Genomic DNA, 15,407 nt, shown 5'->3' on the forward strand with positions numbered 1-15,407 from the left:
AATCATTTTGAGGGATCCATTTACTCTTTATCATCTTTTTCTCCTTCTCACCCTCTAATCCAGCATCATCTTTAACTCTGGAAATCTGTTTTTCAGAGGAAAGACTTGCGCCTGTATATAAGGCATAGAGAAACATTTTCATTAATTTTTGGCTAAGCTGAAGGAGAATCTAAATGTCTTTCATTACTCCTGTTAAACCACCAGAAAGAAGTATCTGTAGAATGTGGTTGTGTTAAGGGGACAGTGACAATGTGGACATTTTTAACCCTCAGCCTCTGGGTAAGTTGCAATGGGATCCTTTAGGAGCAAAAGTCAGGGCAAAGACTATCCACATAAGAGGGCTGGAGGCACTTACAGAGGCAGCAAAGTGTGGGGATCCAAGCCTACAGTGCTCAGAGGAGTCCAGAAGGGATGGAAGGTCAGGAGACAGGATCTAGGGAGCTAGGTCTGGTGAGAATGGGCTGAAAGGAGTTATGTTCTGAGCCTTGCCAAAGCATTTGATTTGCTTGTCCAGGCCCCTAGCTATCAGGTAGAGTAAACCAAAGATTTTCTTAAAAGAATGAGTCATTGGATCTCCCAAGTAACAACCAACATTATCTTCATAATCTTGCATTTCATTCATCAGTCTTTACAAAGTTACAGAGATAAATCCATATACTAACAGTTTTCCTCAGCACTAATCTGTACTTTAACAGTTGAATCAGATGCCAGGTTTGCTGTAATTTTCCATCTTTCCACTACATATTTAATCCCTTCTCTGGTTTTCATCATCTGGCCCATGTTCTCATCTTGCAGGTAATTTCCTGGAGTAATCCTCTGTGATCTCACAGTTAGTTTCAAATTATTAAATAGAGCCTGAGAAGAGTTTATTTAGTTGTTTTTTCACTAGTTGATTATCAGCCACTGGCCTACAAGCATGCCAAATGTTACCCACATAAACTTCAGTAGTATGACCTTTGGACTCATTTCAGTGCAAACTATTATTTCTCAACCTGTTTGTAATTGGGATAGGTTATGAATGATTGCTCAGTATAACAATGCACTTTTTTCCTCAGTAGTTCCTATGGGTCTGGGTATATAGCTCAATTCTTAAGAAGTCAGAACACATATTGCATTCCTCTAATTTATTTGTTTGTTTACGCTGGGGATGGAACCTAGGGCTCTGTGAATGCTAAGCATATGCTCTACCCCTGAGCTATATCCCAAGCCCCTATATTCCTACTTATTTATTTATTTTGGTACCGGGGATTGAACTCAGGTCCTTGTGCTTGCCAGGCAAGCAGCGGAACCACTGAGCTAAATCCCTGGACCCCCTGTATTCCTTTTTAAATAAAATTTATTAAAATTAGCCAGGTGTGGTGGCACAAACCTATAATCCCAGAACTCTGGGAAGCTGAGGCAGGAGGATCACAGCTCAAGCCCAGCTTGGGCAATTTAGCAATTTAGTGAGGCTCTGTTTTAAAAGTAAAAAAGGGGTTAGGGATTTAGCTCAGTGGTTCCACTGCTTGCCTCGCAAGCACAAAGTCCTGAGTTCGATCCCTGGTACCAAAAATAAATAAATGAATAAAAGTGAAAAAGAACTAAGGATGTAGCTCAGTGCAAAGGCCCTGAGTTCAATCCACAATACTGAAAAATTTTTGAGGACTAGGGATGTAGCTCAATGGTGAAGCACTTTCCTACTACGTACAAGGCCCTAGGTTCCATCTCCAGTAAAAGTAATTAATTGGTTGATTGATGTTAAGGCATCTAAGTAAATTTCATTATGTCTCCAGAAACGACACTCCAAAACAGATTTGGGAATTACAGCAGCAGGACTGTCAGGTCTGGCCCAGTTCTATCTGGTGTGACAGGAGGCTGGATAAATGCTCTGATCATCGGTCCTCTGTTCATAAAATAAGTGTTGTGGTAGATTATCTTTATGGTCTTTTTCACTTCAAACACTTTATGACTCAACAAACAGAATAACTGCCCTGCAAAAAATTTTTTACCTTAAGCCAGCATGGTGATGCACACCTGTAATCCCAGCACTGGGGAGGATGAGGCAGAAGGATCACTGTGAGTTCAAGACCCAGCCTGACCTACGTAATGGGACCTTGTGTCAAAAAAGAAAAGAAGTATGTACCTTAAACAGGTTTACAGATAAAATATAAGATGTCCAATTAAATTTGCATTTCAGACAGATATACAATTGCTTTCTAATGGTAAACTATCAAATTTTTCGTGGAACATAATTATACTAAAAATTTCTCATGATATCTCAAGTTCAAATTTTAACTGGCATGAGCTGGGGATTTAGTTCAGTGGCACCGTGCCTGCCTCAAAATTGCAAGGTCCTGATTTCAATCCTTGGTACTGGAAAAAAAAATTTTTTTAACTGCCATGCAGTATTGGCAATCCTAACCCCCAAAGCCATTGCCTTTTACTTTTTTTCAAAATCAGTTTCACTGTGTCCTTCTATAAAGTTGCTTGTCTCTGCCTTTTACCCTTGACCTGAGATAGGTTTTGAATATCACATTGCTGTTTACTCCATTGCTCTACCTGAGAAATATATTTCCAGAATTTAGAGAGGAAAGTTACTGGTGATCTGTTTCCTAATACTACCTGCCAAGATTACACCTGGACATCTGCTATTTACATCATTGTTACTCAAATGTCATCATTAATCCTGACCTTTGCTACATAATTGCTTATACCCATAGCATGCTGTGATGGACATTTTCATTTGCCTTTATTTGTTCTCACTTCATTATTTCAGATTCTTTCTGTATCTGTTTTTGCAAGATTCTCTCATCAATAAAAACAAACACAATCCCCAGGACCACAAAAAGAAACAAACAAAAATGAAAACCTTCTCTGACCCCTTTCCCATCCCATTACTGCCCTACTTCTCTCTCGTCCTTTACAACCCAGTATTCTCTGTTCTCCTATTTCCATGTGCTAATCTCATACCCATTTCCTAGTGCAGTAAACCTGGCTTGGCTAGGTGTGATGGTCCACAATAATCTCAGCACTCAGGAGGCTGAGGCAGGAAGCTCCCTGCAAGTTTGAGGCCAGCCTGGCCTACATAGTAAGTTCAAGGCAAGCAAGACCCTGTCTCAAAAAAAACACACCAAAATAAAAGTAAACAATAAAACCCGACTTATCCTGCCTCCTCCCTCTGCCATTGAAGCTCCTCTTTGCCAGGGTTACTGGTCACTTCCTGGTTGTCAAATCAGTGGGATACCTTGCAGTCCCAATTTTATTGGCCCTCACAGCAGCTCTGGTTAATGTTGACCACTGCCCCACCTGTGGAAATTACTGTTGGCCTCAAGTCCTTATCTTATAAGCAAACCTATGGTTGATGCACATTCTGTAATTGTGGTTGTGGCTATTTATAAAACAAGTGGCCAGGCCAGGCAGAGGGAAGGAAAGGAAAAGGAATTTTTAAAAAAAGAGAGAGAAGCTGGGTGTGGTGGTGCAAGCCTATAATCCCAGCATGTGGGAGGCTGAGGCCTGAGGATCACAGGAAGTTCAAGGCCAGCCTAGGCTACATAGTGAGTTTAAGGCCAGCCTGAACTGAAAAGCAAGACCCTGCTTCCAAGGGGGGGGTGGTAATTAAAGGGGAAAAAATGGGAACAGCTATTGTAAATGGAGGGGAAGAAGTGTTGAAGGGAGAAGAGGGGAATGAGAAAAAAAAAAAGAATTTAAAAATAGTATCCAGGGCCGGGGATTTAGCTGAGTGGCACCAAGCCTACCTTGAAAGCTTCAAGGTCCTGAGTTTGATCCCCGGCACCCCCCCAAAAAAAACAGTGCCCAGAGCCAGATGTGTTAGATGCCTCTGATCTCAGCACTCAGGTCGCTGAGACAGGAGGATTGCCACAAGCTTGAAGCCAAACTGAATTACATAGCAAGACCCTGTCTCAAATACAAAACAAAACAACGGTGGCCCATAGAGCAAGATTCACGAGAAAGTCTAGAGAAAGGGGATCCTGAAAGGTCACAAGAGATGCTTGAATTTCAGTTGCCGTCTTTATTTACTTGAAACCTGTTTGTTCATTTAGTCATTTAACACTTTTTTTTTTTTAGCTTAAAGTATGTCTCAAATGCCAGGTCCTAGGAGTACAAAACGTCAAAGCAAATTGTTGCCCTCAAGGAGGTTACTGTGTAGTAGTCAGTAAGACAATGAACGATGTGAGGGAGATCAGTATAGAAGGACAAAAGACAATACACAAAGGATGATGTGGACCCAGACATAGGAGTCAGAAGAGATGGCAAAGAAAGGTTACCTGTGATTTGAGTCTTGTCAGGTAGGAATTAGCCAGGTATGTTCTATACAGAGTACCTTCTTCCAGGAGGCTGGAGTTGTGCCTGAGGGAATGTGATAGAAGATGAAATAAGGGAGCCTCAGGGGTGCCAAATCACAAAGGTGTAGCTCAAGTTAGAGCACTTACCTAGCATGCATAAGGCTCTTTGTTTTTTTTCTATCCCCAGCACCAGCAAAAAAACCTATAAGGAACTTGAAGTATGTTAAACTGTGCAATGACTTGATCTGATTTACAGGGAGTGGTTTGGTATGATGGGCTCCAGACTTGGAGCAGCTGTACTACATAATCCAGTGAGAAGTAAGAGTCAGAAATAAAGCAGTGACAGAAGAAATCAAGAGGAGATGGCCTCTAGTGCTGTTCCAGAGGTGGCATTTCTAGGATGTGGTGATCAGTTGTCTGTCGAAGAAAAGGCAATCTGATGTAATGGTGTGACTTGGGAAGTGAGGCATGAGTATCGCTTGAGTTCAGTGGTTCAAGGCCAGTGCCCATCTCAAGATAGATAGATAGATAGATAGACAGACAGATAGATAGATACGGGAGGAGACCAGAGGAACCCTCATATATATGGATCTAGTGAATGAGTTTATATATCACTTTCACTAAATGATTCATCTTTTTTTTTTTTTTTCCCTTTGGTACTGGGGATTGAACTCAGGACCTTGTACTTGGAGGCAGGCACAGTGCCACTGAGCTAAATCCCCAGCCCCGATTCATCTTTTTACTATCTTTCTTAACTTGGAACCTAAAGAGAGGATTATCAGAACCCCAATTTATAGCTGTCCAGTCAGAAGCACAGATAAAACAACCAGGGGCTGTCAGTGACATTCACAGAACTGAAGGAAATACATACTCATGCTTACCAGTTTATTACAAAGTATATTTTAAAGGATATAAATGAACAGGTAGCTGCCCCGTTTCCTCCGAGCAGCGGCAGAAATGTTCCTGCTCAGAGTGCCCCGGGGGCCGCAGGCCAGCCCTATAGATGCCTGAGACCCACCAAGACTGTGCCCAGACAGAGCCTGGACTGGGCCACCCTCACTGCCTCACTGTGCTGGCCAGAGCTGCTGCCTGAGGACGGCTGGCAAATATACCTCATTTTTTAGGGCAGTTTTAGGTTCACAGCAAAATTGAGCAAAAAGTAGAGACTTGTCCCATATTCGTCCTGCTCCTCCCCCCCACACACACAACTCACACATCATCAACATCCTCAGCCAGTACATTTGTTGTTACACTTGATAAATCTACACCGATTCACCCAAAGTCATCACTGGGGACCACTGTTACCCAAAGTCCACATTTTGCATTGAGGTTCATTCTTGGTATATTTTGTGCTTGGGATCTAAGCCAGGTTTCATGCATGTACTCTACCACTGAGCTACAGGTACATCCTTGCCCCAACTCTTTGGTTTTTCAAAAGAAAAAGAAAAAGAACTCATACTTTCAAAATACTCTTTTTTTTTTTTTTTTTGGTACCGGGGATCGAACTTGGGTCCTTGCGCTTGCACAGCAGGCAGCAAAACCACTGAGCTAAATCCCCGGCTCAAAATACTCTTATAGTCTCACATGCACAAATCCAAATGCTCAAATCACATGAACATACTCACTTAGAAAATATTGGTATAGGGCTGGGGATTTAGCTCAGTGGCACCATGGGCTGCCTTGCCAGCACAAGGCCCTGAGTTTCATCCCAGGTACAAAAAAAAAAAAATTGCTATAGAAAAATAGGTTTTGTGTTTTTTTTTAACTCATTTTTACAAGCTAAATTTTGACAGTTTAAATGCTAATTGTAGGGATAGTCTACACTGCCTAAGAAAAGTCTTAAGTATTTTTTAGTTGCTCTGGAAGAACATCAACTGCTTGATATTACAAGTTGTTAATAAATACTGTCCCATCTTTGAGAACATATATATGCATTTGCTATCTACATGGCTAAGTACAATCTTTGTAATACTGTAACAACAAAGACTATCTTGTGGCCAGCATTACAAATGTTTCTTTGTTTATACCTTCAGTTAAAGACATCAAATAGAAACAATCTAATTGGGAATGATTTTGAAGTGATTTGGACTCTATGGAATATGTTTGCCCTATACGTCCCTACCCTGGTAGATGGGTATATTTTATGCTCCACTATTTAATGCTTAAGCTGGACATGGCCAGACATGTGGCACATGCTTGAAATTCCAGCCCTGGAAGACCTAGGCAGGAGGATCACAAGTTTGAGTCCTGCCTGGGCAACTCAGCAATTTAGCAAGACCTTGTCTCAACGAAAAAAATAAAAAAGGTTGGGAGAGTAGCTTAATGGGAAGGCCCCAGGTTCAATCCCCAGAACCAGGCATAGATAGATAGATGATATTTAATGCTTAGTTCTTTGTCTATATCTAAGAAATATTAATTTTAGAAGGACTTGGATGCTGGTATCCATATCTAGAGTTTGAGCCTAGGGCCTTTCACATACTAAGAAAGTGCTCTACCCATCCCTACTACCACTGCCCCTTTTTTTAGATAGAGTCTCTGTAAGTTACCAAGGCTAGCCTTGAACTTGGATCTTCCTTCCTCAGCCTCTTGAATAGCTTGGGTTGCAGCCATTGTGTCACCACACCCAGTTTATAAAAAGTTTTAAATCACCAATGATACAAAAGCTCTTACTGAATTATTAAGGAATTGGTAATTATTATTAATGCTGTTGAATTTCAGTTCAATCAGAATCCACTGATCAAGCTTAATACCTTATCTCATAGTTTACCTCCTGGTCTGTGTAGGTTACCTTTGGATCTCTCTGCAGCTCAGTCACAGCATTTGGGGGAGGGGGTTTTTGTAATGCTGGGACTGAATCCAAGGCCTTCACACAGGATTTTGCTAAGTCACTAAGTTACCCAAGCTGGGCTCAAACTTTCAGTCCTCTTGCCTCAGCCTCCCAGAGTGCTGGAATTACAGGCATGTGCCACCATCCCCAGCTCAGTCATGGGTTCTGAGTAACACTTACTTCAGGGATCCTTCACAGTTCAAGCACTTGCCCAACCATTACACTCAACATAGCCTCTATACTTCTCTCATCAGGGCTGTTAGAATTCCTCCAAGGGAGGAGAACACATCCTGCATCTCCCTCCTCTTTTTTTTTTTTTTTTGGTACCAGGGATCGAACTCAGGTCCTTGCACTTGCGGGGCAGGTGGCAGAACCACTGAGCTAAATCCCTGGCCCCCTCCTCTTGAACTTGGATAGACACCAGGACATTGCTTCTGAGAGCTGTTTGTATAAACTATCAGGCCGTGTGCTCATCATGCTCAGCCACCAGCACACACAGCGTAGCCCTTGATGTGCTGACAATGCTATTAAACATTTATGTACTATCCAGAGCCAGGGAGAGGAGTCTCCCAACTACTTTATTCCGATTTCCTTTGTTGGCTACTCCTCTTGCTAGCTCTTTGTACATCTTCAAAGCTCTGCCCTAACCCTCTTCAAAGCAATGTTAGTTCCCTCCATGCAGTCGTTCTGATAGGTGCCTCAGGCCCTCTTGCTCAGCCTTCCTCCCCTAGTTAGTCCTCTAGTGAGGTAGAGTCTTATTCAGTGTCATTTCTCATATTTATCGTCATCATGTTATTCCTGCCATCTTAATTCGGGCCTTTATCATCTCTCACATGGACTTCTTTTTTTTTTTTGTACCGGGGATCGAACTCGGGACCTTGCGCTTGCGAGGCAGGCGCCGGAACCACGGAGCTAAATCTCCGGCCCTTCACATGGACTTCTGTGGTGACTTTTCTCCCATTTTGCCCCAGAATGTACATCTTTCTTTTTCTGCAGATATATATATATATATATTTTGGTACCAGGGTTCCAACTCAGGCCCTTGCGCTTGCAAGGCAGGTGGCAGAACCACTGAGCTAAATCCCTGGCTTTCTGCAGATATTTTATTGAGCACGTATTATACTGGGAGCTGAGGAAGATTCTGACAGGTAACTATCTCTGTCCCTGTGGAGCTTACAGTCTTATCGAGGGTCCACTTGTGGATGGAAGGATTTTCTGTGTATTCCTGGTCCATCTGGTCACTCATTCAACCATGGACTTTCCCTAGGGCAGGCCAACCTGAACAGCAGCAACATGGTGTATGTCTTTCTAATACACTGAACCTTCAAAAACCTTTAAAGGGTTCCTGTTGTGTCTAGCATGTTAGCAGAATATTGAAGACCTAGCATGGTCTTCTGGCCATATTCGCATGACACTTAGGGGGAGGCATAAGTAGGGATTGAACCCAGGGCCTTTACACGAAGCTATATCCCCAGCCCTTTTTTATGTTTAATTTTTTAATTTTGAGACAAGTTTTCTCTAAATTGCTAGTTGCCCAGATTGGGTCCTCTTTCCTCATAATTCTTCCAGAATTATGGGATTACAGGCAGGCACCTACTAAGGCGCCTACTAAGCCGAGGCTCTATTATTGACTGACCACCACTTTGTGAGGTCTCTTTTCACTCCCCCAATACACATTGGATTACCATCTGTCAAGGATTAACTTAATAGCTGACATTTGACACTTGCCACATGCCCAGCACCAGTCTGTTTACCAAATATTAATTTCACATCACTTATTGAGGTGGAAACAGTTAATCCAATGAAGCCAATACCTTTTTGCTCTCTGCTTGATATACTCCTATAGCCACAAATTGGCCTATTCTTTTACCCAAATCTTCTTTTATCTTGTTTCCATTGTTTTGCCCCTCTTGGGAAGCTTTATTCTATACCAACTCTATTGAAAAATAATCTAAGCACATGTCTGTGTTACATTATTTTGAACAGAGAAGAATAGGGGCAGTAGCTTTATATTTTGATTCGTCTCTAAATCCTGTGACACCTAAAATTTCTGCCTCATTATTATTATTTTTTTTAAATTAGGGTTTCCTCAGATAAGGGGTCCATTTCCAGTTTTGGCAAGCACCTGAAACACTATCATAAACCAAAGGAACAAGACAGAAAGCCAGAGAGTAGGGCCCAAAAATCTCTTTGAGCTCCTAGTCAAGCAATGATAAGCACTAGACATTCTGGTTGCTAAGCACCCACTAGAATCCCTAAGAGAGCCAGAGAAGTGCAGGGAAACTTGAAGTGGAAATGGTGCTTGTTTCAGGTTCCACTGAGTTCAAAGGCATGGTGCGAGATGGTGTAAGGGATGCAAATGGGAGAATGACACAGAAAATTTCAGATAATGAAATTCAAGATGGCTAAGTGCTATAAGAAAAAGTCAACCAAATTGTTATGGGGATTCAGAGAAGGAAATTGATATTATCATACAGATAAAAACAGTTTCATGGGTCTGGGGGCATGTGAGTATCTCAGTGGTAGGGGGAGTGTTTGGCATGCACAATGCTCTCCGTTCAATCCCAGCACCAAAAAAAGACAAGTCTCATTTCCTGAAGGAGGAGGCACTGGGCTGGATTAGGACGAGTAGGTCTTCTGACATGGGCCTGTAGCCTGTGCTAGTATGTGTAGGGTGAAGGCACTATCCAAGTCCAGAGTAAGTTAACCTGGAGACAGTCTGAGGAATAAACTGGGAAAGTGGAAAACTGACAAATACTTTTGTTCAAAAGTAGCTGCCAGGGTAATGGAAAAGAGCAAAGAGCCAACAGCTATCACTAAAGACAATTTTGCTAGACTTTGCAGCTAATTAGATGGTAGGAACAAGGAAGAAAATGACATCAAAGATGACTCCAAGGCTTGTTTTTCTCATTTTCATATATCAAAGAATACCTGTCAACCCATTGCTGCTATCACTCTCTTCATGGGAAGTGAGGAGAAAGAGGAAGAGGGGCTTGGAATACTGGTATCTGACTCTTAATCATCTCTTTGAAGTAAGGTCAGTGAATTGATCCTTTTCAGCAACCACATTCAGTAGCAAATTGGCAGGTTTTTTTCAGGGCTGGGGCTTTAAGGCCTCCCTCGTGCTGGGTACACACTACCACTGAGCTCTATCCCTATCTCACAATTGGCAATTTTTCAAGCAAGATTTCTTAGAAGAATTTTACAAACTTTGTTACAATGATATGAAGTACATTTATCGTTTTTGTTTTGCCTCGTTTTGTTGAGTTAAGATGTCACTATGTAGTTCAGACTGGCCTTGAATTCACTGTGTAGGCCAGGCTGGCCTTGGGCTTGCAGTGATCCTTCTGCCTCAGCCTCCAGAGTGCTGAGATTACAGGCATACACAATCACACTTGCTTCCTGAAGTGCATCTTTCTGAGAAAGATGATCACAGGTGACTGATTTCAGTATAGTACCTAATATTTATGATTTTTTAATCCTTTTTACACACTATGAGAAAGGAAAAACCATGTTATAGTTCACTTTGAGAGCTTGAAGCCCGATGTGGACAAGGGTCTCTTGAACCTGTGGGGGTTTTTGGTTTTTTTTTGGTACCGGGGATCGAACTGAGGTCCTCGTGTTTGCACAGCAGGCATCGAAACCACTGAGCTAAATCCCCAACCCAACAAGGGTCTCTTGAGACATTAGTTTTGTCTGGGTCCCTTAACTTGCTGAGGAGGAGGCCCTTTATCAGAGCAGATACTTCATAAAGTAGATTGATTTTTTTTTATATATCCCTCTTTTTTCAGCCCTCTTTCTCTGTCTTTTCCTTTCTCCCTCTCACTGCTCCTTCCCCTACTTCTCCGTGTTTGTCTTGGACTAGACCTTTGTGATGCAGATATACCCCCAGAAGTTAGTCACTGGGTCCCACTTTAGAATGTTCTCTCCAGTCTTCCTTAAGCTTAGGTCCAATTCCTTTGTACGCTCCTGGTTTCCAGTGTATTCCAGCAGCCTTGCTCCTGTTTGACCTCCACACTCAAGACAGTCACTGCCTCCCAGAATGCCCCCTTGTACGGAAGGAGACAATCCCAGGGCACCAGGTAGCCTCCTGTGCTCTCAGCCTGCCTTCACGTTACACTGAACCTAATGACCTTTGCCTGCTCTGGATTACAAAGGAAGTAATCAAGTTTAGAAATGTGCCAGAGGTGGGTGGAGGAGGGGTGGCTGAGCCTTCCTGCTGGGGCTGCACAAGCCTCAGACCAAATAAGGGTGTGTGAGCCGCCTCCAGTCTGTACTAAAGTTCAGAGTACGGTGTGCAAAAGTGGGACTTGGTTTTCAGAGAGATAAGCAATTACCCAACCCTGGTTGAGTTCCAGCTGTGCAGATCACGTCCTCTGCCTCTGTGTGCAAGGCTTGAGCTGGAGAGGGAAGCCTGGGACGTGGGCTTGCTTGGGTAGGGAAAGGAGGGAAGGGGGCTTTCCTTGCCTATGCCTAGTGACTGAGGATCTTAGCTCCCCACAGAAGGTTTTTCCAGAGCATTTCTATCATTTTCCTCACTGGCTGTAGAGTGCTGGCCAGAATGAGTCATTAGAATGTGTAGGAAAGGTCAGAGTTTGAGGATATTCTGCCAGTAGGAAAACAAACGTTATTTTTATGAACTCTCACAGTCTGGGAGGCCAGCTTGTTTACTGAACACTGAGGTCTAGGGCGGGGCTGGGAGTTTGGGGCATTTTCCAGCGGGATTAACACTATTTGCTAAATGTAGCCCTGGGAAGGGCTGGTCAGGCTCTAGGTATCAAACTAAAAGAATCTACTTCCTCTGCCATGTTTCATGGCTTCCAAAATATTAACCTCTTTCTCCTTAGTGCTCTTCAGAGCCTTCATCTCCACAAGGTGCTTCATATGTTATTAACAACCATGGGCCAGTAGTCATGGCACCAAACAGCCACACTGCCACCTCAACCTGGAATTCCGAACCTCCTCCCCTGCCCCTCTGCCATTTCTCTGGCAAATTCCTTCTAGTGCCACAGGAACCCAAAGCTCATCCCCACTCAGCCTATGCTTCCTGAGGGAAGAGACCATGACTTGTATTCATGTTTGTCTCTAAAGCTTAGGTCTGTGTTTGGTACAGTATGTATTCAGTCCTGATCAGTTAATGAGCACTGATTTTGTTCTCTTAGAGCCCTAACCTGGAATCTTGATTCCCTGACACCCTTCCTAGATGCTTCCTTCCCACCATGGCTGTGCAGCCTACCACGCAGATGCTGGTTCCATCTGAAAGCCTTCACTTCAAGCCCACTCTGTACTCTTGGTTCCTTTCTCAAGGTTTCTCTGCCATTCTTCAGTCTTGGGTACCCAAGCCTGCTCAACCCTGAAATACTGGAAAGCAAACCCTCTTTAGAAAGAAATATGACCCCTTTCTCTTCTTGGACAGGTGGATAGGTCTACAATGCTTTTCATACAGCTTTTTAGACAGTCTCATGGGATCACCCAGCCAGTGCCTGTAATTGGAGCCAAGTCAAAGCCTCCCTTTTCCCCTGCTTCCTGCTTTCTGTGTCTTGCTCCTATTTCCTGAGGTCCACATCAAGCTTTAAAGTATACATCAAGCTCTGGCTGTTGTCCTGAGCTCTTGATTGGTGGGAAACTAAGGCTAGGATATCTGGAAACTTGAATATATCCAGATCCCTTTATTTAGAAGTTTTCTCACAGACCTATTTTGTTTTCAAAGTTCAGTTTCTTTAAGTGTATTTTTGTTCCTCTTTTTCTGAGAAGATAAGAGAAATATTAAAGTTTAGGGGCTCAAGGGGTTTTGTTCCTAGTGTACATTAACATTCCATTCCCTGAGTGTATTTATATGTTTTCTTTGCTTTTACTGCGAACATACCAAAAACAATTGTTATCTTTAACATTTTTCATGAGCCACAATTCAGGAAGTTAAGAGAAATTGCTCCCTGGTGGTGATACAACAGAACTGCTAACCTCTTTCCGCTGTAATTGCAGCACCTACTTTGGCCTTTAGGCTTCTCTGTTTCCTTAGAATAAACTTCTAGACATACAAGGTCAAAGAGCATGCATAATTACCTAACATCAAATTGCCTTCTTTTAAACTCTCACCAGCAATTTAACTCTCTCCAGTGATTTAAACTTAAACTGTCACCAGCAGTACATTACAATGTCCCTTCACTGGCCCTTCTCCACACATCTTGCTTTAATCTTGCATTTCTTTGATTCTTTCTGAGAATTGGAAATAATATACTGTATATTGGCAGTTTGCATTTCTTCCTTTATAAATTGCTTGTGTTGTTGTTGTCTTGGTTTGTTTTCTGTATTTTTTTGTGATGCTGGGGAGCAAACCCAGACCTTGTGTTTGCTAACCAAGTACTCTACCACTGAGCTACAGTCACAGCCCCAACAATCTTTAATATATTAAATAGTCCTCAGACTTTGAGAAGAACTACCTTGGAAGTTCTGTCCCATTCTCAGTTCTCCTTTGCTGGCTTTCATCAAGAAATATCACTTGAGGACCGGGGATTTAGCTCAGTGGTTTCACTGCTTGCCTTGCAAGCACAAGGTCCCGAGTTTGATCCCTGGTACCAAAAAAAAAAAAAAAAAAAAAGAAACATCACTTGTGGGCAACCCACTTTCAGGTCCCCTCCTGTTTCTCAGGAGCTCTCTCTCTCAATAAATTTTTTCTACTCTTAAAACAAAAAAAAGAAAGAAAGAAACATCACTTGGTTAGGTTGGGGATTTAGCTCGGCAGCACCACACCTGCCTCACAAGCACAAGGTCCTGAGTTTGCTTCTTTTTTTTTTTGGTACCGGCGATCAAACTCGGACCTTGCGCTTGCGAGGCAGGTGCCAGAACCACTGAACTAAATCCCTGGCCCAAGGTCCTGAGTTTGATTCCTGGTATGAGGAAAAAAAAAAAAGAACATCACTTGGGCTGGGGCAATAGCTCAGTGGGACAGTGTCTGGCTGGCAAGTGTGAGGTCCTGAGTTCGATCCCCAATCCCCGTTATCAAAAAAAAAAAGAAATAAGAAACATCACTTGACTGATTTGAGATGCAAAGTCATGGAGTGGAAAGACCATAGCTTCTCTGAATTAGAAGGTGTAGGTGCAAGATCCACCCTTGCCAGATAATTCATAGCTTGGTTTTGTTGTTTCTGAGCTGAAAGGGCTGGGTAAGATGAACTCTATCTCCTGGAATTTCCCTGAAAGGAAAGTGGACATCCAGGACTCAGCAACTGCCCAATACAATCCCTAGTTATCCTTATACTTGTCCTGCAGTATCTGACTCTCCTTGTCCTGCCAGTTCTTCAGAGTTGTCATCTCAGCTTTACTTGAGCAAAACCTGGTCCAAAGCTTGGCTTCAGTTCCCTATCTCGATCTGTTTCAGGTAAAATTATTCATCTTTACATCTTGGCAGACTTACTCAAGCACATCATCATATGAGAAATTTCCATATTCTTTCATTAAAATTACTATAAAAGCCACCCATGAAGGACTTTGCTAATAATTAAAGAAAGTTTCTAGAAGCTCTAAGCTCAATAATTTTATTGCTGTGCCCTGTAGATATACATGGGCCTAATTTGGAAAAAAACAAGAAGCAAGGGAATTACTTTAGAATACTTGTGTGTTGCTGGAACAGATCCATTGCCTGATTCTTACCTGGCAGATAATCTTTAAATGGGTGATGCCAGATATTCTTTAAATGTAAAACTTCACTGCTCTTTGATGTTTAACTTCTACTATACCTTATATATGCTATGAGTGACCCACATGTGATTTCCAAGAAGAAGGGTTAATTGGAGATAAAATTTTAGTCTTTCCTTTTTTTCTTATCCTGGGCATTGAACCCAGGGGCTTTACACTCAGTTACATCCCCAGCCCCCTTTTTTATTTTTAATTTTTAAACACTGTCTCCCTAAGTTGCCTGGGCTAGGGTCGAATTTATGATTCTCTTGCCTCAGTTTTCCAGAGTGCTGGGATTACAGGAATGTGCCACCACATCCACTAAAACTGTAGTCTTTACAATACGTATATTCTGTTCTATTCCCATACAGTTTCTCCACATTTAACTGAGTAATTATCTTCTAACTAGGTCTTCCCACCCATAAAAAAAAATGTAATTGAGCTATACTCGTTCAAGGGGGTTGTTAGGATAAGAAAGTAGGTATAAAAACACCTTAGATTGTTAGAAGGAATAGAGCTGAAACAAGTTGTACTCAACTTTTGCTTTCAGCCTATAAAATGTACAAATCTCTCCCCCCTTTTAAAGCACTCTCTTAGTGCTGTACTCCTTACAAGCTAATACA

The 15,407-nt window shown here is 42.3% G+C and overlaps 1 protein-coding gene across 11 annotated transcripts in view; it reads left to right on the plus strand.

The window, feature by feature from the left end:
• Pigl (phosphatidylinositol glycan anchor biosynthesis class L) overlaps nt 1-15,407 on the plus strand; it is a 125,667-nt gene that overhangs the window by 40,032 nt on the left and 70,228 nt on the right. For 8 of the 11 annotated variants that reach the window (XM_087192101.1, XM_021248980.2, XM_021248981.2 and 5 more), the window contains exon 3: nt 10,037-10,147. The exons of the other annotated variants lie outside the window; for them this stretch is intronic. In XM_087192101.1, the coding sequence (XP_087048227.1) occupies nt 10,037-10,147 (111 nt within the window). The remainder of the gene's footprint in view (nt 1-10,036; nt 10,148-15,407) is intronic. 11 annotated transcript variants of the gene reach the window in all.

The sequence above is a fragment of the Heterocephalus glaber genome, unplaced genomic scaffold, assembly GCF_053883595.1.
Source record: "Heterocephalus glaber isolate CG9 unplaced genomic scaffold, H.glaber_assembly_v1.0 deba00001565, whole genome shotgun sequence".
Taxonomy (NCBI): Eukaryota; Metazoa; Chordata; class Mammalia; order Rodentia; family Bathyergidae; genus Heterocephalus; species Heterocephalus glaber.